The 24,321-nt window shown below is 41.1% G+C and overlaps 1 protein-coding gene across 1 annotated transcript in view; it reads right to left on the minus strand.

Annotated features, from left to right (window-relative positions):
* ADAMTS17 (ADAM metallopeptidase with thrombospondin type 1 motif 17) overlaps window positions 1-24,321 on the minus strand; it is a 197,576-nt gene that overhangs the window by 22,348 nt on the left and 150,907 nt on the right. Inside the window, exons 16-19 of the mRNA XM_076348704.1 lie at window positions 22,130-22,287; window positions 17,621-17,780; window positions 15,485-15,620; window positions 2,224-2,428 (exon numbers count right to left, since the gene is read on the minus strand). Coding sequence (XP_076204819.1) covers window positions 2,224-2,428; window positions 15,485-15,620; window positions 17,621-17,780; window positions 22,130-22,287 — 659 coding nt within the window. The remainder of the gene's footprint in view (window positions 1-2,223; window positions 2,429-15,484; window positions 15,621-17,620; window positions 17,781-22,129; window positions 22,288-24,321) is intronic.

The following is a 24,321-nucleotide window of genomic DNA, read 5'->3' on the forward strand; positions in this document are numbered from 1 at the left end:
TTTTCATGAAGAATTTCTTAACACATAGATTTTACAGGGATTCCACAACAGAGCACTCTACAAATTAATACGTGCAGTCCCTGAGTGTCCAGCTGAGATCATTAGGTCTTATTTTATTAACAAATTACTTAGTCAAGTCCCACAAGGTTTGGTAAAGGAGCAACACAACTTTGCAGTTAAGACACAGCTCCTTTATTTGAAGGAAATCCATATTTTTTTCTACTTTAATTCCCTAACAGTAGAAACATTCACCTTTTTCTGACAGTCTCTATTTTTGTCATTAAAAATGGGTTAAGCAGTACTTTGTCCAAAACAATCTCAAGTGTTTGGCAATAAAAGGGGAACTTAATTTTTTCCACAATGAAGATTGCATTGGAATTTGCTTTGAAAACACACATTTTTCACTGGGGACCAGACATCAATGTGGCCAGCTGTTTTTTGTTGTATAACCAAAAAGTTCAAAAACATACATGAGAAAATTGATTTATGAAATGATACCACTACTGTGATATTTACTCCACAACATCAGATTAAAATGTTAAGAATTAAAGTGATTACCACGGAAGAAAGTCCTAGTTATGAGAAGTGTTCAAACTGGCAGAGCATCAAATGTGTCCTGGAGTCAACTGTGCTACATAATAGCAGAAATGTGTCAGAACAAGAACGAATTTAAAATCACGAGTGGGCAATTACAGACATGACAAAAGGTAAACAAGTTTAGCAAAGGAAAAGTAAACCAGTTGTTGAAAAAATGATCTAAAAATATTATGTATTTGCAAATGAGTTACGTGGTCACAAATATGGAAGATTTCCACTCTGGAAAAAGTCTTCTGTAACTTGACTTACTCCATTTCATAAAAAGGAGAGAGAAGTACTTGGGATTGTTAACAAAACACCCAAGTAAAAATTCCCCATGTAAAACAGGTAGGAACCGCACAATAAGAATAGTCTCAGCTATAAACAGTTCAGCTGGTTCAGCTGTAAGAAATAAAGAGGGCATCATCTGAAAGGGTTACTTCTATAACACACAAAAGACCTATCAGACAACTTATTAAAACTTTGGTGTGTTTCTCCACATCTTTTGAAATGAAAGAACTCAGAAAGAAAACGAGTCTCATGCATAAGTGAACAGATACAGCACCCTACTGAAAGGAAACACTACTCTCACTTAACTATCATCTCACCTGCCAAACAAAGATTTCCTGTTCAAAAGGTGGACAATGGAATCACATTGTGTTTGTTAAGAGACACTGTTCCTCAGTGCAAGATCCCTTGTATCCTGAGCTCTGTGACTTTTAAGCACATTTCTAACAATAATATTTTGCAAAAGCTCTTTGACAATGTTTTAAACAGGAGCTCACTGTTTCAAAATAAAGATGAATAACAAGGAAAGATCCTTCCCACAGAAATGACTGTTGCTGGGCAGTCCCGTAACACGGCCAGTCTGGAATGAGACTGGTAGAGCCATAAGCACTGCAAGAGTGAAAGGATCTTCTCATCATTCAGATGAGCCTAACAGATACTATATCAAAACTAACATGGACATCCTATTAGGACTGTTACTCACAAGGTACAGACAAAGTTGCCCTGTATTAGCTGAGCCCTGGTCATGAACTGTAGGCGTACTCCCAGTTGACTCTGTTGCTAAATGAAACACAGGCTAACTGTCTAGACCACACATCATTTATATCTGAAATGCATTTATAATATCTGAGAGTAATTACTTAACTCTGCAACTACGTGGAGATGCACCTTTTATACAAAGTATAACCAGCTTTTCCATGTTCCTGGAATTACACAAAAGAAGGTTGGATAAGGCCCAAAGATTGTACATTCTCTGTAACATGCAGACACTTGATAAATCTGGTATTTGTTTCACACTGCATTTAAATGGAGCCAGAAGCCCTGGTGGGTTACTACACTTCTGGCCTCAGGTCAGTGAAATGTTTTTCCTTGCTGGTCAGAGTTTTCAGATGGAAAGATATAGTTACTATAGCATGATCTCTAAAACCTGCCTTAATAACTCATCCAATATGGAATACAAGCCTCAGCTCCAAACTGATCATCTCAACAAATGACAGTCCTACCCAGTGCCCCAATACTGTGAGGCACTGAGTATGCTGACCCTGAGAACATGCTTAATTTTAAGCACTTAGCTGGATTAGGGCCAGCATATCCAGAGCTGTCTGCAGTCTTGGCTCCTTTCTTGAATCAAGTTCCTACCTTTGACCACTCTGATGCTTCCCAGATAGAAAGGCAATCCCGTCCTTCACAGCTTTGTACTGTTGTTGGTTTGTTGCCAAGGCAGTAGAGGTCTCTTGTGTTAACGTAGGTGCCATTTTGCAACTGATAAACACAAGTCACTTCCCGGTGCTGGACACCTTTCTCACAAGTAGCAGAGCAGGGACTCCAATGGCCAGTCACCCACCTGGGAAGGAGCCAGAGAAGGAATGTTAAAAAACTGGTGGGATAAAACATTATGCTTCACTTAAAAACAGCAAGAAATGGGCAACTCTTCCTAGATTTGTGGGTTCTTCGACGGTGCTGTATTGCCATCACACTGAGAGCACCTGATCACCTTTGGGAGCCGAAGTGTGTAAAGCAGAAAAGTGTTGGTATACAAGTGAATATCTACTCCTGTCTCCATGCTAGACAGAAACACAAACTCTGCATAGCTCCCTTTAACGCCCAGTCTCTACAACGTGGCTACATTTTTCCTCCAGATAAAGACAGACTTGTCTGCAGGCCATCCTATCCCACAAAAATTGTTACCTTTGAGAGGTACCTGGGAAAACCACTGCTATATCTGCGTGCATGTCTTCACTGTGCAGTGGAGCTGTGCAGAGAACCTATACATACTGTGTACAAACTGGGATGGTGCTACAGCCAGACACCTAGCCCAGCACGGCTTTCCCGCATCCAGGACCAGAGTCAGCTTCTCTAGCCCTACATTATATGACCTCAAAGCATACAAATCCTCTACATCCCAGACTATTAGAATGCGAAGACACCTCCTGCCTCACTTTTAGTTCGCCCTCTCACAGCCGCTGGTGAGATTTCACTTTTCATAGTTGGGCTTTCCAGGATGTTTAATTGGAATCTCATCTGTTTGAAGTTCATGGCATTAGGGGCCTCAAAAATGGAGAATAACTGGCCACATTCATTCTCAGAAAATCTGAATTGCCTTTAACTGCCAAGGCTCAGGAAGTACTTAAAAAGACAAGATTCTCCCTACAGAAAGGATCCTGCAATGTTGTTTCAAAGGTGCCGTAGCTCACGAGGATGTGCCATAACCCAATCTAGATGGAGGCGGGGGGTATTTCCCTGTACTCATCGTTCCTCTGAGCCTTTGGGATTCATTTACTTTGTAAGCACGTTTCAGTTGCCATTTCCTTCCCCTTTGATCAAAGTGTGCTGGGAACAAATACATGGCCTTTTTTTTGTTGTTTGCTGTGTTATGTCTTTAAAGGCTCTTTGGCAAACACTCAGCACAACCTTGTGAGGTGTTTGGGTTCCTCCAAAGTAAGGAATGCATAGCTGCTGTGAGCAGTCTCCAGCTGTGGGCATGCAAGGGAAATGAAGCATCCTCACCCCTCCGTCTTCCAGCTCAGTGTAAGGCCAACTGAAAGGCTCCCACTGACTCCAGCAAGTGCTGGAAGCACCACTGTGGTTACAGCTGGCCTACAAGGTGGTAAATAAAAAGTCTAAGAAGAATCTGAATTAGGAGGTATGTAGGGAGGGACGATTTTTTTCCTAAAGACAAGCAGCATCGATCTTTAAGCTTCCTGCAATCTGTCAATGAGGAACATGTTCTCTGTAATTACAGGCATTCCTGGATGAAGTGAAAGACTGGAACAATAACCGTGTAGGTGCTGTGCACCGGAAGGCTATCATGCCTTTCTCACCAGGTAATTGACCTTCTAGCCTGTTATTTAGGACTGTCATCTAGATTAGTATCCTTATACCATGAATCTTTTACTTGTCACCCAATCCTGGGTTGTCTATTATGATAAGTGCCTCAAATAAGACTTCTCAAAAACAAGTCTGCTCAGAAATACTATTTCATTTTGCTGAAGGCTCCCATAGTCCAGGTAGAGCACCATACGTGCCAACTTATTAACCACAATTCTTTTGAAGTTGCCGCGTAACTTCTCCTAAACGAATCAAACAACTGTTTCCCATCTTCCCGTTCCTGAACGGGGAAAAATCAGTTCAGCACAATTTGTAGAAACATCTTCACTTGGTGCAATTGTCATGAATTCATTTGCCAAATGCTATGACTGATGACCTGGTGCGACAGCACTGATGACTGCATTGACAGCGAAGGCAGAAGCCATTTGGTGTGAGCAGGAGGGGATCGGGCAGGCTGGCCACCTGTCTTTTGTGGAACAGGGCCCCGCTCAAATGTTTCTGTGCATTAAAGCAGTTGACACATCTGCGAATTTCCGTTGGCTAAAACAGCTGGCAAGACACCAAACGTGTTTCTCTAGACAGTAGTTTTGGTGCATCTCTGTGGCTGAGTGCTTGGTATTTTGCTTACGGAATGGGAAAATGCCAGCTGGGTAATCGAATACTAGGACTGAAAGACTGACAAAAATAGCCTTGAAGTGCAGAAATCAGTGTTCATGAAAATTAACAGCCAGGCTCCCTTGATATCAAGCTGGGCTCTGCCCTGTCAGAGCAAATGGGGGGGGAGTTATCTCCCCGGGTGAAAGAACCACTCAACAAGGGCATGGCGGGGGAAAGAGTGACTTTGCTTTATGAGCTGAATGTGAGTCACAGGGCTGGGAACGGTTTCTGTACAGGCTCCACTGAACTAATATTCACTTCAGCACTGTATTCTCACTATGATCTACAGCTACTGGCAAAACAAAAAGGGAAAGGGACTGCAAGCAAAGGAGAAAGATAAAAATACATTCTTGGCAGAGGCTGTCTGTGAGCTTGCATTTAGGATGGGCAGCACGCAGCATGCCAACTATTTCCAAGATGCCTTAAGAAGTAAAGTTACGACTTTCCTTTCAGGAAGGAAAATTCCTTTTTCAATTTTTTGTTGTTGTTGCTCTTGTGGAGGGGAGAAATCACCTCGTTTCTACCCTATTCAGTGGTCTCTAGTTAGTGCCGCTCTAGCACAGATATGACAGAGTGTAACTGGAAAACTGGCACAGAAAAAACAAATATTATAATCATCATGAGAAGAACGATTGCACAGGGCATGAGCCAAAACACAGGGAATCAATACAAAGCTGTGCCTGTGGTGAAAACGCAATCTCCAGCTTTTTTGTCAGAGTGGCATCTGTATGGCCAGCTTCAGCTACCGATCCACTGCATCCATCCCTGATCCGAGCCCAATGGTTACAAATAAGGTGGGGCTATACTGTAAGGGATCTCTGAAACCTCACAGCCCACTCCATCCCACTTGTGACAACTGCTGCTAACATGGAATCAAAACACTTAGAAATTAAAGGCTATTTTAAAGTGGTGGTTTTAGTTTCATATCCAAGAGACAAGTGACAGATTAAATGTTTGAATAATAATAATATCAGTAAAGTAGGCTATTTTCAAAGGCATCAAGGGGATGATCACTTTGACCACAAAATTTCGTCCTCCCAGTGAAATCTCTGCTTGGTTCAATGGCTTGTAAAAATGATCTGGCAAACAAGTAGACGTGAGTCTTATGTGCAGTACTGGCAGTGCCCTGATCTTCCCCCACAGTTCTCCTGAAGCCCCCTTCATAGGCAGCTAAAAATACTATTTTAGTGCCTATAAGACACAGAATCACTGCAAATATATTTCAACAACATCGTTCACAACCAAAGCGGAAAGACAAGGGATTTATGGATAAAGTGATTAAATATGAAAATTCCTGCCAGTTTCACATTTGGTAAAGGAATGTGCAGCAAGGTATTAGCATAATTACTATCTGCAAGTAATATACACACAGGGAAGAAAAATGTGATGTACAAATAGTATCACATTATGGTTACTATTAAATTACACTACAGGCAGATTTTCCTCTCTACACTGTCATTACACCTTTTGAACACACCTGGATGTGTTTAAGAACAAGACTTACTTTTCATTTTTTTATAAAACGGTGTTTTTCTTATGACAATGTAAAAAATAATTCCAGTGTTCTAACTCAAAACACCAAGCTAGCTCTGTATTATTAACTAAGCCAATTAACTGTTGTACACTAAGCCCTGTGTATATCATATAGAGCATTTGGCTTACAGTTATGTTTTAAGCCTGTAAACTGATCTTAGGGATTGCCTGACACCGCAGTTCTTTTCAGTTTGGTCTTTCCCTCCCAGGTTATAACCTACCTTCTGTTAGGCCATGTGAGTGCTCTAGCTGGAGTCCCTGAAGAGCCTCTCATTTTTCCAACAAGCACTGATTTATGTGACAAACACACTCATCTTTCTCACAACCATAGGGATGGCTTTATCCACGGTATTATTTTTTGTAATTTTACCCCTATAGAAGATTCAAGAGCTAGATGATCCCTGCTGGTGGTTAGATTTAGGAAGAAAGCGATGAGCTTTTAAGCACAGATTTTTTAACCCAGTCAGTGGCTGTCTTTCTAGCTAAAAAATGCCCAGAAGGGTGTGTTTTTCTGTAGCCTCAAAAAGCTGGGATGGGCAGGACATGCAATCTGAGAGGGCTGTTTTAAATCTTTGTCTTCTGAGTCTTCCTCAACCTCTGACCTCTCAGTATCTCTGCTGAGAAATTGGGAGTTCTTTTTCTAATCTGCTTTGGCAACACTCATCTGGCAGGCCCCTGGAGCAAACTTGAAATATCTTTTGGAGGTTCAGTTCATCATTTGATCTTTCTATGGTCTGGATTAGTCATTAACCTTGAATTATCCACTCTACCTACTCGCCTAAGACTCCCACATTTTCTGGGAAAAAAATTGTCTACAGCACTACGTACATAAACTGAGGGGAGATGAATGTCTGCAAATGAAGACTTGTAGCTAAAGATTTGGGAAAAAATGCTATGAAGATAAAATGGGTCAAGGCTGAAGAATGGGGTGGAGGAGTGCAATCAAAAGACATGAGGTCACTTTTCAGAGATTTGTAGCCTCATAACATAAAGCCATTACATGTTCTAGGGTAAATATTGCAGCCCATTAAATTTCACCCGGTTATTTGTCTCGAGCCCTGCAGAAGACTGGTGCCTGCAGGTTGGTTCTGTTCCACTAACTAAACATCCATGACATATTTGCACATGCACTCACTATCTACAGGGATTGCATTACTTTTGTTCCCTCCCCAATGCTACAGTGAAATTAATTTCCCTGCTTTCACAATAACAGCTTGGATGTGACCAAAGACACATTTGCAATAACACAAATTTTTCTGCTTTTATTAAACCTGGTTTTTTTGGAACTGGCTCTTAACTACAACTAGTTAAGAGCCTGTACTACTGCTGAATAAAGTATCAGAGGAAATTTGCTACTAAACAAGACATAGCTAGTCTGAAAAAGCACTTGTGACAGAAACTAATCCAAAGCAGTGTAATCTGAGGGTTCTATTTCTAATAGATTTTATTGCATACCTTTTAGTTTAACACACATTGTTGCACTACTGCACAGGTGAGGATAACTCCATGTCTAGTTAGCACTGGTTGGCTTTAGCACCAGTTTGTGATGAAAAATCATGTTGAAGTTGCTCTTAGTTTTCTGAGGCACCTGGGTGAAACTGTGGCTCTGCTGATGTTAGGCAAAACTCAGACCAACTTGCAGTGGGGCCAGGATTTCATATTGGATAATTTTAGCAACAAGAATTAGAAAAGATTTCTGAGAATCAGTCATGTGGAATTGACAGTCAGATAGTTTTTGCTTACAGCTATCAAACTAAGTTCATGCTTGAATATGTAGAAGCAAGAAAACACTGTTTACAAATGGACTCATGATTTCCATGAAATACCCACACTCTGCTATTGTATCTTTCTCCCCCTACACACTTCTGAAACTCTCCACCATATCTCTGCTATACTGGGGTCAAAATAATCAGGTGAATCTTGACTTTTGGGAACAGGTTGGGCCACACCCAGTCACCAGAAGGGGTTTTTTTTTTGGAAAAAAGTACAAGGAATCTAGTAGAATAATACAGCTGCTGATGTCGAAAGTAGGACTCCAAGACTAACATTCCTGTCTGATTGCCTTTATAAACAGTGCTCAGTAATTTTCCAGTACAGTAGTCATTCTGCTAACAGACTTGCCAACTTTCACTCACACAGGTTTCTTTTTTTCTTTAGTGATTATCATTTTGACAGCTTTATTTTTTTTTAATTTCCCACCAATTATAAGATCAGCCATAGGACAATGTTTTATAATTTACATGAACCTTGGGAAGTTTTTTTTCGATGGAAGACATTGTATTCTCCCTCCTCCCTTCCCCAAATCAAGCAGATCACTCAGTTTCTGAGGACTCAGTGTGGTGTTGGTGTGAGGAGGTGTTCTTCTTGCTAGCAGCCGCCTCACTACGCTAAGGCACAGAATATCAGCACTCTCAGAGCCCTTTTGCAGCGAGTTACCCCTACCCTGATCCATGGCTGGTGTATCTTTGATGGGGCAACTGGTGTCCCAGCTCCCTTCCCTGCCTTTCAAGGAAGGCAGTGCCTTTTCCTCAGCTCACACCACAGGACGCAAACAGTGTGAAGAGCATTACAGCAGGCAGCAGTAGGAGTGAATTTCACAATTAAATATTTCGCTAGATTATCCTGCTAATCCTTCTTTGTGGTTAAAGACTGCACTTGGCCTGAAGAGCCTCAAACCAAAGAAGCACAGATCATTTAACATTTTAAAACAAGGAAATGTTCAACCATAAGGTTGTTGAGTCAAACATTATAATGGAAAAAACTGTGATGTATGCGAGCCTGGGGTTTTACACCAAAGCTAAGAAACCTGTCTCATGACTCCATGTAAAAACTAATGCCAAATCAACTTCTGTTCTAGCAAGTCATCTTGAATTATTTGATGTAAATGCATTTAGCAGTAGCCAATAAGCCCTCCTCATTCTACTCTCTCTCTGTTCCCGAGCCTTCTCTTACTTCTTTTCCATAATTGCTTCATTGAATTGAGTTGCTGGATTTGCTTGAAAATATCTTTTTGTCTTTCAGTAGCTAATTAACTACCGATTGACTGTTGCTGTACACGATGAACTGCCTACAACCTGCAACGCATGTGATTTTGTCTCCTTCTAGTGGATGGTGATAACCAGACGTGCCCACAACAGGACATCAGCTACCCACTCACAAAGGTGCCCAGAAGAGTCCCAGGCTTTCTGGTCTACGGCATTTGGCTTCTACTCCTGCAAGACCTGCTGGAGACCTGCTGCAGCTTCCCGCCGCCGGCAGCCCAGGATGGTTTCCCTGAAGAGCAGCCAGCAGGGCGCAGCATTGCCCGCTCGCTCAGCTGCCTGCAGCCACCGTGTCTTGCATGGAGTCCAGCACAGTCCTGGCAAATTCATTAAGCTCAGACTGATTCTAGAGATCCCAACTCCAGTTTTGGGAAGTACTTCAAAATGAGCTCTTACGTGGTGCCTCCTTGGATCAGAGGGTGCTAACATTACTATTTATGCCAGATTTCCAGGCTAAAATGATTTGAAACCCTCCCCATGGCTGTTCTTTTCTTTTTTTCATGTAACCAAATTCAAAACACACCAAAGGAGATGTTTCTTAGCACAAGGCACAGTAAGGTTTTGAACTCGTTGCCATTGAACCTTATGGATGATAAACATTCGTACAGGTTTCAAAAGAGTCTGACTGCATTAATGAAAGAACATACCCATTTGGAACCATTAAATGTCTAGCTCAGTCCCTTCGGTTAACAGACAGTCTCAGTATGTCCCTCCAGTTTAGTATAATTTCCATACAGCCCTGCAAGTAATTTGCTAACATTCTCAAGGAGTTTTCCATCATACTGCTCCCCCCCAAATTCTACTATTTTCAAGATTTTCACCTCACAAAATAAATTCAAAACGTTCTGCTCCCCATCTACCTGTGATGATAACACAAATAAACGTGGTGCAAACAGACCAGAATCAGGGAGACAGACTGATTTCTGTATTCTTGGACTGTTAAACAGAGCACTGTCACAGGTATATGGTGGGGTCTAAAGGGAGAGGTGGACTCTCGAACAGCAAGGGCCATACAAATAAGCACCATGAGCTTAAATCAGACCAGGAATCAAAGCAATTGGCACTATCAACCATCGCACACTGAGGCACCATGCTTTGAGCGGTCACTAGCCTTTCGGGCAGGTCGGGGAGGTGCTGAGCCAGCTGGGGCCTTGGCTGACTCTTATAACTGGCTTCACTTTTTCCCCAGTGGACATCATTGCGGTGCGTGAACCTTGGAGAGCACGGTGTTGGATTCCAGTCCACGGATGGAAAAGTGAAAGGGGAATAGAAGAAAGAAAGAAAGAAGCGATCCATGTAACCACAGACCTGACCTCAGCAGCATGCCAGTTTTTAGAGCGGATCTGGAGGGAAACAATAATCAACGACATAGTGGTAAATGGATGCAACATAGATTTCCTCCAGGCAAAACTCATTGGCTGTATTTCTTTGATTAAAATAACTGCTTTTCCAGACAAAGGAAATGTGGTAGATTTAATCTATTTGGTTATCAGTAAAGAACTCCTTCTGCCGCACTGGAAATGCTTATGTAAGTTGGAGAAATTGGTGATATGCTGGGAAACATGGATATCAATGTGTAATTCATATGGTAGGTGAGAGCTGGCCACAGTGTAGTGCTGTAAAGGAATATCAGGTATGAAAGGAATTTAGATTAGTTACCAGTGGACTTCCTGAAAGATCTGTCTTGCATTTGATCTGATTTAGTATGTGCATTAATGACCTTGGCACAAAAAGAAGAAAACTGCTGAAAAATTGGGGAAAATGCTGACAATACAAAGTTTAGCAGCATTGTCAATGCAACAGAGGATTAGGATGTCATACAGGAAGAACTGAATAACCTTGAGTACTGCAATAACAGAGATAGGATGAAAATTAATAGCATAAAGTGCAAGGTTGTGTGCTTAGGGACTAATAACAAGCATTTCTGCGTTAAAGTAGGATTCATATGTTGAAACAAATGAGGATGAAAACATCTAGAATGACTGTAAGCCACAAATATGATGCAGCCATGAAAAAAGCAAAGCACGTATCAGGAGAGTTACTGCCGATGAAGATAGGAGAGTATGAATGCAACTGTGTAAGGGCTAGACTGGACTGAGACTGGGATTCTCCATACAATTCTGGTCACCTATGCACTCAAATTATGAATTTAAATAACATAAATTAGAGCACTAGTAGACAAGGTGACCAAGGGAACGAAGAATTGAAGCACAATCTCTGATCCAATAAGAAGTTAAAGAAAAGTAATGGATTTAGGCCAGCAAAATGAAGGAAGGAGGAGATACGCTGGTTTGCTGTATCATATGGCACTTAGCCCAAGGCAAAGAGCTAGGGAGGGAAAATACTGTATAAGCAAATGAACAAAGCTGATGCAAGAAGAAATGGCTGAAAAATGACAATGAATAATTAAGGCTGGAAATAAAAGATCCTGACCCACATGAACAGCAAAGTCACAGGAGAGCCTTCCAGTGAGGGAAGGAGACTGTGGAGCAAAATCAGTTTATGGAAAGGAGTCTATGCTGCTGGTAGTAGCAGAAAACTAACGCTTGGAATCAAGAGACACTTTCAAGTCCTAAACAGTGAAAAATAAGGGCTCAGGTCTCCTGTGGTTTTCTGTAGATGAAGGCAGGGATTTCTGGCTTTTGTGCTGCTGTTAAGCATCTGTGTAGGAACACCCCATATTCAGCAGGTCCCTGAAAGAACTCAACCTCTATTAAAATCTATTACAGCAAAGAGAAGGAAAATTAACAGTGTTTGCATACAGGGCATTACAAGTCTAACAGTTGGGAAATTTCATGTGTTTTTGGTTCTTTTCCTGCATTAGAGGGGAGCAGTTTCATGTTCATAGACCCAGCCATGCATGTTGAAGTGTGTGGCCACTGGCCGACCTATGTTTTCAGTAATAACAGCTGATGTGATCTGTGATTTCTAAGTCTTGTGCCAACATGAGTGCTGGGTTTGCCTATATATTTGGGTTGGTGTTCAGTGTGCTGGAAACAACCCATACGCACCGCATGCAAGAATCCAGATTCCATCTGGTTACAGCAGGGTTTTGTAAAAAATATCTAAAGAGCTAGGCAAAGGATTAGAATAAAGAGGTGCTAATAGGGTGCAGTTGGGACAGGAAAGGAAGCTGTAAAGAATTTAATGGAAAAAGAGGGTCAAGGAACATAAAAAATAAAATAGGAAGAAAAAGGCATTTTTTTAAAAGGTGAAAGAGTAACAATAATAAAGAATGAAAGATTCTTTTATTTTTGCCAGTTTCAACAAAACCCTTAAGAAAATTCTCTTCTCTGACGTTTAATTTTAAAACATGTCAGTGTATCCAATCCTTTTTTCAATCCTGCTTTGTTTTTTTCAGATGCTGGGTTGCAGTTGCAGAGTTCTATAATCTTCTCCTTGGCCTCACGAAACTACTGTCCCCTGCCCCACGTTATTTGGCTCTCCCAAGAGGTGGCTGAAGTTCAAAGGGATATATAATTTGCAAAGCACTTTGGGATCGTGCTGGAAGAGAGACACTGTTATTAATATCATACTTTTTTTTTCTCCAGATCACTTTATATATATATAATGTGGGTTATTATTTTTTAAATTTTTATTACAATCTCAACAGCAATAGCTTCCTCCTCTTCCTCCATTTATACAACATGATCTCACACCATCCCAAAGAGTTTGTAATCCAGGTTATACATGGATTGAGAGAGGAAGCAAAGCGACAGTGTGGGGTAGTGAATTAAAGTCACACAGCACATCCAAAAGAGAAACAGAGACTGAGCGTCCTACGACCCTGTCCTGTGCTGGCCATAAGACCCTTCTCTAGAGATAAATTCTCTGTAAGGTGATTCTCTTAAATTTTGAGTAAAAGTGGAAATGTAGTTCAAAACGCACAAAACAGAGCAGGTTTACTCCAGAAAGGAAAGCATTGTTCCTTCTTCTGAACTCAGGTAAAGGGCTTAGGTCTGAGTGGAAACGGGAAAGGACCTTATTGTAACAAGATGCTACAATAATTTTACTTGACACCCTAAAACAAATTTAGGGCTCATAAAAAAAGCATTGACATGGTGAAAGAGAATGGTTTCTTTAAGATGTTCTTGGTCAGAGAATATGCTAAGCATGCATTTCTAATATCTGGGTGGGCAAACACAAGTGGAAATTTAAATTCTACAGAGGCACAGAGAATGTGCTTCTGAAAATGTTTCCAGTCAAAAGCATGTTAAGTGTGAAAGTGTGGTCTACGCAGAGGGAGTGAGGGAGTGTGGTCTATCAGATCATCAGCAAGGATTTTGTGGCCTTTCCGGGTACTAAGCACGTTTGGTGTTTGCTGTCATTGCTCTGAAAAAAATGGACCAATGAGAGTGTCACTGTGCCAGCGCTAATTGCTCCTGGGGAGAACTGAGCTAAATTGTGGCTATAAATTGGCTGGTAACTCCATACAGAAGAAGAGATACCTTGGAATAACATTAAGGGCTGGACCTGAATCCTCAAAGGAACACAGTCTGGATATAGGAACAGAGTATTCCTTTCTCAGGAGGTTTTGTGTGATTTAACCTAACCCACTGTCACTGCCCTGGACAGGCAGCAATGTCATGGTGAAAGTGTGCAACAAAGAGGAGACTTCACCAAGGACTCAAGGTCATGGAGATCCCATTGAGAAACAGCACTGTGGGTCTTATGGCTCTAATAGACCTGATGGCCAAGACCTCCCTTTGCTGCTCTCAGCTAGTGGAGGCAGAAGCTGCCCACTTCTTCCAGAGCTTTGTAAATTGCTTTTCTTCATCTCTACCACCTGGAACCCCTCCATATACCTGCCTGGGCTTACTCCAGTCTCCTCCCAATGGCTTCACAAAAGGTCTAGAAGAAATATTTCATGCCAGGGCAGAAACACAAGCAGATGCTCTTTGTTTCTGTCTTTCTGAGACAATGACATGACAGAAATCCCAGCATCACTGAATTTAGGAAACTTCCTCATGGAAATGACAGTTGTTTCCTTGAAGTCATTGGGAGTTTTGCTCTCCTTACACACCTAGAAGCACATGGGGTATCTCATTATACCATCCGGTACCACTGAAAGCAGTATGGCCAAAATATTGTACAGCAGCAATAATAGGCAGTGCAGACAGAAAATGAAACCTGAAACAGCCTAGCCTTATTGATGGATAACCTGACACTGGATTTCCCTGCTTCAGGGCACTTTAATCACAGTGCAGGTCTAATTAGAAGGAAGTGTGCTGTTTCTCATTTTCACTATTGTTTCTGCCAGCAGGATTAGCTTTGTAGGTATGTTTCCCTGGCTTGTCTGATTATACAAGATGCAACAGCTAGCAGGTTGTTTTGAATATGCTTTTTTAGATATTGTTGAGCTTTATCCTAAATATTTTTTATATTCTAACCACTATCAAAAGTGGCGCATCTACACTACTCTACAATGCTAAACATTACTGCAGAGCAAAAGTGAACTTTTTTGTTAGCAAACAAACTGAACAAATTGATTTGCCTTCCCGTGTTATAGAATCATAGAATCATTGAGGTTGGAAAAGACCTCTAAGTGTTTTGTCATTTTGGCCAGAAACGTCTTTTTTTATACAATGCAGATCAAAATTAATTCAGCTAAAAGTGCTTGCCAAATTAAAGAGAGCTTTTTATTATTTTTAGAACTTATTACTGTTAGATCTCTAATTACTCCTATTGATGCAGAAAAGCACCCTTACTGAGGAAAGCACCTAAAATGTGTTTCATCATAATTTCTTCACTTCACCAAGATTCAGGTACGTTTCCAAAACTACGCAGGTGTTGCTAGACACTGTATAAACTTCACATGAAGAAGAGACACTCCTCGCTTAGAGACTCCCACTCTGAACTATGTTAATACAGATCAGGCGTGCAACACAGCAGGTCAGCTATAGTAGCTTAAAAGCTGTGGGTTGTTTGCGAGGTTTTCTGTGGCGCTGTTTGACGGTTAATCAGACCCTACTCTGTGGTGATTAAAGAAAAAAAAAAAGGTTAGATATGCAGTCACTGCACTCTTGTCTAACTTTATACTACAAGTTGCTCTGTCACCCAGGAGGCAGCCAAAGGGAAAAGAAAACCATCCCCAAACAATGCATGAAGGCAGCTTGCATGGAATCTGGCCTTACTGGCCACAAATTAAATGGACTCTGAGGTAATGAAAATCTGACCTGCTCAACAACAAAAGGAAATGAATATTACAGCTGGTTACTATGGCTAACAATGTGTCCCAATACTTTTAGACATTTTCACCATGTTCACCAGATGGAGGCTTTGGAAATGGGCGATTTGTGAAGGAAAAGGATATTGGGTTTTATTATTTTTTAACTCCTTACCGTGACTGGCAGGGGTGTGTGTTACATTTCCTGACCTGGGGCTCGGGGCGATTCACTCGTTGGCAGTCACTGTCATTCACCAGTGTCATGGTCTTGTTAATAATTCGAGTACAGGACACAATGGTTTTCCGTTCACCTACAAGTCAAATAAAAAACAACTCTGAAAAGGAAGCCAGTGGCTAAGAAGAAAACCATGTCAACTCGTTAACCAAAACTCAAAAGCTAGGAGCTCCTACTATCTCTACAAGATGTAATCTACACAGACCTACCACCTCTGCAAGCAATCTTATTTCCCACTTCTGTCTTACCTTTGTACTGTTCTGGTTTTTTTCAGAAAAGTTACAAATCTTTCCCCAATAATTGTGAAATTGACTGCTTCACAGGAACAACACGTTGGGCTTTCTCTTTCTAGTGTTTAATGCGAAAACGATCTTGAAAACAATTTGCTTTCATTTCTGGTTCCTCCTCCACATGTAGCTGTGCCCTGTAATCACCTAGGACAGATGCTCCAGCTACGTAAGCTGAAGCCACACAACCGTCCACCCCTCAGTGACTGGTAATGACAGGACAGCTGCCTCTTGCTGCTCCCCATTCAGAAGGAGCCAGGTTGAAAAGGAGTGACGGGGGTTCAAGAGTGATAAACTGGGCTTGTTTGTATTTCACAAAGAGGTGAAATTAAGCCACCAAAATAAATTATTTCTCATCTTCTGGTCCTCCAGACATACTACTTTAAAAACCCTGCCAGTAGGAGACATCTCAGGAATAGCGAGCATTTCTCACATAAACTGTCTGTGCATCAGGAGTTCCACCGCAGCAGTGTGGCCCTCAGGGTTCAGCCTTCCGCTGTGTGACATCAGGAAAGCTGTGCCACAGGGCGGCATGAAAATGACCAGAAGTGACAAGGAAAATGCCAACCCTGCACAATGTGACTTTGCCTTACTGCTAATTATTTTGGTTTCTCAGATCCTCTTCTTAACCCTGACTCTGGATCAAATTGAGTTTATTCACGATGTGCAGCAGATAATAAAAAATAACTCAAATTCTGTTAATAAAAAATTTGTAAAAGTCTGTATGGAAGGGAAAAGGCCCTTCCCAGCTTGGATAAGTAGTAAAAGCATCTGACAATCAAAATATAAGAGATCAGTTGCCATCCAAGCTACTACTGGTGGGAGCCATGTTGCCAGGTACTGATTTGATTCAAATATGTGGCAGGCTTGCAACACAAATCAAAAGAGCCACAAACAAATTTCCTACTCATTCATGTGAGGGTTTAATGGCTCTAAGAAATTATTGGTTTAAAACATGAGTAAAAGTAAGTGTCCATTTTAAAACGAGTTCTGTTTACAGAAAAAAATAAATCCATGATTTCAGTACACTAAGGGCAGCGAGCCTTTAAATGTGAAGATGAGCGCTCTTTCTTTGTGTCATATAATATGATAAATAATTGGGTCTGCTGGTGAAGAGAGACTGGCCAGAATGCATGGAAATGATCCGTTTTCCTCAGGGAAAAACCTACTCCTTCCAGCGCTGAAAATTCAATGACAGTGGATGACAAACCAGTTCTCTGATTCCACAGGCATCAATTCCCCCCAGGGTTTCAGCGAATCTATCAGCACATAGTAGGGATCATCTGAAAAGTGTGATACGCAGTGTGCTCATGTACTCCCAGAAAGTCCACCCCACATTAAGAGCGTCTGACGCAATCTCCAGGAGTTGTCACAGCAGCACTGCCCCCGTTTCATCCCTGGGGAAGGAAGTGTCTTTCAGTGAACATGCCTGAACACCTGCGAAAACTCTGCTCCAAGAATGTGACGGAGGCTTGAGATATGGGGCTGCACACAGCGCCTTGAGCCATCCGTGGAGCACTAATCCAGGTGCAGTTCTAGCCTACGGTAACGAGCCGACAAAGCAGTGTCCCTGCCAAAATGCTGGGTGAAAATTAACTGTGGGGATGTGGATGATAGCTGGGAGAGCTGGTGAGAATGAGCTCTCATTTGAGTTCATTATGGCAACGTCCATTCCCATGGCCAGTTTCCTTCATGCTTTGGCAACACTGTCTTGTGCAGGCACTTCTCTAACGGCTGGTGTCCGCAAACACAGTACAGCAAGTCCCACCAAGCTTCCAAATGGCCTTACCTCCTCCACACTGCACGCTGCACCCTTCCCATCCGCTGTGCGTCCAGATGTACAAAGAATCCTGTTGCTTTTCTGGCTCGCTTCTGTTTTCAGCAGTATAGTTTACAGGAATGGTGTATTCATAATGAATTCCATAATTCTGGTCATGAAATAGCAGCACCTGGTTCAGCAGGAAAAGAAAGGCCGTTACAACGCACTGTGTACTGGGAAAGCTAACAGACTGCAGAGACAGTAATGCTGGAAATGCTGCCTCAGGCCAATATTTCTAAAATATAAGTACCTCATGAAAGGCAACCAAATCTTTATCTAGAAGCCTGAAATTACAGTGTTATTGGTAAATCAGGGCATCTGTGGGAGCAATAAGTGCTCATGATTTGTGGATGTTTAAAACAGTCATGGAGATGCCTAAACCTGGAATTTGGTGCATAACTTTGTTTAAGCCTCAAATGCGATCAGCAGGCCACTGGCTATCTAAAGAGAAATAGTAAGACAACGGGAAGCATTAAATCAGCAGTTTTCATATAACAACTATTTTAATGAGCGTCTAGAGTTAAAAAGTCACTCATCATACTTGTCCTACCCTTTTTTTCTAGAAAACAAGTTGTCTGCAAGCCTCATGCAGAGACACAGGCTTATGGTTGGGGACCTTTGTAAAGAATGGGGAAGTTCTGGGTTAACACTGTACTGTTTATGGATCACGGTCCTGGGCAGCCTGCTCTGCACTACCCTGCTTGAGCAGATGGTTTGGACAAGACAGCCTCCAGAGGTCCCTTTCAACTTCAACCATTGTGTGATTCTGTGAGCTGCAGCATTTACTGTTGCATTTGAGTGGGGCTGCAGCAGTCCATAGTTTGAAGGCAGAAATGTTTATTAACACCTCTGAAGGAACAAGGTGATCCTTCCTGAAAGCAAAAACAACTAATGCAAAAAAAAGTCACTTTGACTTTGGCACTCACTTTGAGTGCCACATTTCCCAGGAGGCATGTCTCCTGGGAAATGTGGCACTCAAAGTGAGTGTGACTATTCCTGCTGACAAGCTGTAGGAGCAGGATGTTATCGTCTCAGAAACCTGAGGATGACAAGGAAGAGCCATATCATACAGCTGCTGGCAATATATATTTTTTCATACCCTGCATATTGCTGGAGGAAAGTGAAACCTGATTCCAACAGCAGGCTGATTATTTCCCATGGAGTCACATGTGATGTCTCTAGTGTTATTACTCCAAAATTCACTATTAACAAAGACAGAGGAACAGAGAAAAATGCTTATTTTTTCACCACAGGCAGATGACAGTTCTGGTCCTGTTTTGATTTATATGTTGTGCTTCATTTGACTCTCACTTTCACTGGCTTGAGTCAGAAGTGACTAGAAGATACCCAATGGAGTATGAGGTCCATGGAATCTGAGTTACCACACTATCAACAAATGCCATAGAAGTACTACTGTAATGCTGATGGTGTGGCTTTAGACTTACTGATACTTATTATCCCATAATCTCAGCAGCATTAGACAGGTGAATTCTGCTGGCTCTTGTCACCTACTGAAATAGGAGCAGCACCTTATCAAATAAGATATTTTAAGTAGGGCTATCATAAGTGAAGCAAGCAGCTGCCCAATTAAAAAAAGCAAAGTTGCAAATGCTATTTTCTCCCAACAATAATCGTTTCCCATTCAGATTTGCAGAAATCACTCCTACTTAACCATTAATCTCACTACAGCTGTCATAAGCTCATTTAACCAAAAAAAATAACTGTATGTGCTGAAAGAAGGGGCCCAGCTTGCAGCCACTGACATCCTGGAGGTCTGTGCAGGAAACACTGTGGGGCTACACAAACTCAGCACCCATGAGTTGCTCTGCACAGTGCATAACCCTGGGCAGAAAAGCATCTTCCAGAAGATGTGGGGAACAAAGGTATGATTTTGCTTCAGCTATAGAGGGAGCCTTACTACCAGAACTGAATACCAAGGTTGAAACTAGCCAGCCATCATTACAGTTTCAAAGATGAATGTTTTTTTTTTAAACACAGTTTGAAATACCAGGCAGCCAGAGGCAGAGGACTCAAGTCCTGCTCTGTCTTTCTTCAAGTGCATGAGATACAAACAGCTTGTTCTACAGAATTGATCAATCAGTCTTGTCTAAAGCATCTTTATGCTCTGGGAGTGTTTGGTTGTCCTCTGTTGCCAAGAGGAGGTCTAGCACAGGCCTAGTTACACAAACATTAATTTCTCCAAGAAATATACTTACAGCAATGCACTTGGAGAAATGCCTCAAGTATTAAAAACCAGCTCCTAAAACGAAATCCTTATTATCTCAATATGGGTGCAAGACTAGTGAATCTAAAGGCCCATATGAAACCAATTTCATGCAATTTCGTAGCCATATATAATTGGGGTGTGTGTGTATGTGTGTATAATTGGTTTCAAATGCAGGTCACAATGGATTGACTGAAGCTTCTGGCTCTCTGTCAGTCCAGTGTATTCCACCACTGTTTGAACAACAGTTTTCTATTTAGAGGTAACTAGTAACCATCCTGCCTTTCTTGCGTTGAAAGAATGGAACCCACTACCCTGTATCAAGGAAAAGATTAATATCTGATTTGAAGAAAAGATTTCACGTGTGCTTTGTTTATGACTGGCAGTGATTTTAAGCCACATGGTTTTTTTAATCATCTGGTAACTTCTACTTTCCTCCTTTTTAATCATTTCTGGGTGGAAGGCGAAGAAGGAAAATTTCCTCTGCTCATATGTGCTGAAAATGCCAGTCTGTACGTGAAAAGAATACTCAGGGAGAACCTCATAATCACTAGTTTCCTATGCTAGATGCTTACTCCTTAATGAAGGGGAAATGAGTATTTCTTTAAAAACAAAGCTCTACTGATGCTGAAGTTCGCAAACTCTGGTACCAAATTTTACTGCAGTACACCTCAACGAAGTAACACCCTGGAAGGTTCCAAGAGCTGGCAAAGGAACCCTGCACAGCATCTTCACAAACGATACCTGTGTAACTCCTTTTTCTTACATGAGGTTAGGAAGACCTTGGCAGTACAAGATACTTTGTCCTGGTTTCAGGAGAGAAGACTTGTGTTAAGGCCAAAGTCAAGCAGAAGCTGACTTTTCTGATGATGAAGATGGCTCCTGTGTACACTTCCCTTGTGTGGGTAGACCCTGAATTACATGGCTGAGTAGGAAGGTGCCGGTGTGCCCAGACCTGCACCACTGACTATTTCAGTAGTAACTTCTTTGAATCCAGCTTTACACTGGTCTGTATGTGAACCTAGGAAACTCACTCACCTGTCTGAAAAAGCAAAGACAAAACACCTCATGTTCCTATGCAGCATATTTTGACACAGAGAAGTACTGACAAAGTGGAGTATTACTATTATTTTTGTGTGTGTGTGTGAAAAGTTCAAGCAACTTTTGAGCTTTTCAAACTGGGCCATGAAATGTTGCACAATGAACACCAGCAAGCCAAACAATTCAGGTGAGGAAAGGGAGAGACTTCTGATTTTTAGCAGTGCTTACAGATAGCCTTCAGTGAACAAACGTGGCAAAAAGTCACAAGGAAAAGAAACAGTACACAGAAAAATGTAATTGGATAAAAAAGTTACAGGAAACAATGCATACATTAAAATACTCTATGTATGCAAACCTCGCTATAGAAACTGTAAAGCTTTCTGCAGACTTTCAACTAGTAACACTTATATGAGACAGGCATTATTACAGCTATCTTACAGATAGAAACATTAAGGTTACCACCAACATTAAGGGACTGGCCCATGAGTCACCCCATCACCCATTAGTGACAGGACTGGGACTACAATCCTGTTCTTCTCACCCCTGTGGGCTTCTCACTCATGTTCTCATACAGCAGCCATATGACTGTTTATAAAATGACATGCCTGGTTAACAGAAGGACTATGTTGAACATTAGGAAAAACTTTCAAGAACACCTTAAAATATATAAAATTAAAAAAAAAAAAAGTAAAAAAACCACGGAACATTTCTGTGTGCAACTAAGTCACTACAGAGGGTCAAATTCCAACGTATCATCTGTACATCCCAAATCTGCATCTCTTCTGTTAGAGCAACAGTGTATTTAAATACAGAATATGTTCTGGCATCAGCTGAGAAGATATTTTGGCAAATATCCTTTCATGTGTGTGAGCAGGTATGTCCATGAAGTAAAGAAGGTCCCTGGAAACCTATGTATGTCCTCTAGAATGGACCTGTCATATTGTCTGTAACACATTACAAGAGTATCCTGTACTGGACACAAACCTACTGGGACACTGCATGTTCTGCCAGAATACAGCATCATTTATTTTTAAACAGGGAGCTGGGTTTCTCCAGCCCTTGCAATGCTGCAAAAGAATGCAAAGGGAAGCACTACAGCATACCTTTAAAAAACTCTGGTGAGGAAGCAAACAATCAAAATTTAACTTTCAGCTAGGATATAAACCCTTTATGTTGCATCACTTAAGAAACACAAACAAAGGATATAAAGTTACCATCAAGTGCAGTGGTATTTTAGTTGGTCCTTTGGCAGAGATTTTCTCCCACAGACCCCTTCGCACGTACCGGACAGTAGTGCCTGCGATCTGAAACTCACCAGGAAGCTCAATTTTCCAGTCGCTGTTAATGGATCTCTTACTGGAATCTTTTAAAGCTGGAATGAATCAAACACCATGGAATGAAATGTAAGCGAATTTGTAATTACAATATAGACTATTGAGCTTCTGTCTCAGCCCACCTGAAGTACAAGATGCAGTAGCCTTGTAACAGATGTGAGTTTAAAAGAAAAAAAAAAGTATAATTTTAGCTGACTCATCATAATGTTTCTAACTTGGGCATATTCTGTATTTTGGTTGATGAAGGCATTTCTGATTATATTAACATTGCTATTAAGTAACAATAACATTATATAAACTGGTCTTGCTAAGGTTTTACTACCTAAAATTACTACGATCTGCTTTCCAAATAAGCAACATTCTCCAGTTTCAAAACTTTGAGGCATTCTCTGTGCCATTCCACTGCCAGAAAATGTAAAAGGAAGAAAAAAGTGTGCAGAAGGAGTTATAAAGGAAATAAAAGGAATGAAAGATAACTACCCACTGTCCTTGAAAAAATGCTACTAATTTAGGACTAAATGGTAGAACTCTTGCACAGTTTGACCTATTTCAGGAGCATGTCCAAAAACCACACATACTCATGGCGTATTGTTGAATTCAGTTACGTATACAGCTCTGCTTTTGCAAAGGAAAGCTTGCACAACTGTTTTTCTTTGGTTTTCAGTGAAGAGAGATTTAATTTGGATTTAAAAGTAATAATAAAATATTACAGCATTGCGCTAACAAGCAAGAACCACAAAGTAGAAGTGACTGACTAGGAAAGTGCAAAACTTACTAGCCCATTTTCCTTATCCAAGCTGAGCAGAGTGCAGAGTGTAAACAGATGGCGTAATTAGAGAACAATCAGTTAGAGCCATAATTCTTCCTGGAATAACCTAAATACTATTTGTCAAAGGTTACATGGGAAACATGTAGGCATGTATGTAAAATGAACATGCCTGGAGTATCTGGTATATTGGAAATTAACACTTAGATCACTTTAAGGATTATTCTCAAATTTAACTATTTAGATTTTAATCTTAGAAAAATGGATGGTACCATAAATTTGGACACATATACCGAATTGGCGGACATGATGTAAGAATCTAATACCACAGAGTAGCTGCTTGAGTATGACCTGAAGATACTTCTGGTGAAACACTTACATACTTGCAGTGTTACACTCTTACAGCTATTAAACTGATACTTGGGATGAAATAGTATGAGAGCACCAGTGGCTGTAAACCGAAGTCTGGTTTGCAAGGCAAGATCTGTATATTTTTATGTAGACTGCCCACCCTGAGACTGAATAAAGTCTGGCAGCAGCTGGGTTCAAAGATTCTCATTCACATAGTATACAAGGAAACCTATTCTGATCTTCAAGCATTAACATAAAATTCATAGATCATTTATCTCTAAACTCTCCTTCCAAACGTAGCAAGACAACTCTGCATTTTGTTTTAGTTTCCAAGCAGAACCAGCTTTTGAAACTGTATTTTCCTAAACTTTCTTTGAGAAAAAGATCAATCGAATCTCTGTGTTTATACACACGTGAAGATTTGCAAGTGCAAAATAAAACTGTTCCTGAGTTTGCGTGTGCTCTGTAATGCAAACATCGAACAAGTTAACATTCAGCTGTCACAGTTATAAAGAGAAGTCAAGCTACAAAGCAGAGACTGGTCAGTGGACAGAATATTCCAACCTGCAAGCACTACCTACAGGCACAATTTAGAGTGGCCCTTAGGTTGTTCTAAATTACTCCGGAGACTTTTTTGCGAGTTAAAAAACTGGACAGGCATTATAAAGCTCCAGCATCAGAAATAAGCAGAGCTTATGGTCAGGATACTTCCTGATGCCTTCTTTGCTCTCAAAAGGCAGAAGCAGGTGATATATGATCTACCCCTGGGTTTGAGGCAAACCAGGCCACAAATAAAAAACATCAGCAGGCAAGGTACAGCCTGCCACAACCACCCTCCTTTCAGAGTCCACGAGCTGGACACACATGCATAAGGTCAGATACTGTAGGATTACATCCGTCCTGTCAGAAAGTGCCTCTATGCATCAGTAAGGACAACGAAGAAAGCTCTACTGCA

This window comes from Aptenodytes patagonicus, chromosome 10 (genome assembly GCF_965638725.1).
Source record: "Aptenodytes patagonicus chromosome 10, bAptPat1.pri.cur, whole genome shotgun sequence".
Classification (NCBI taxonomy): domain Eukaryota; kingdom Metazoa; phylum Chordata; class Aves; order Sphenisciformes; family Spheniscidae; genus Aptenodytes; species Aptenodytes patagonicus.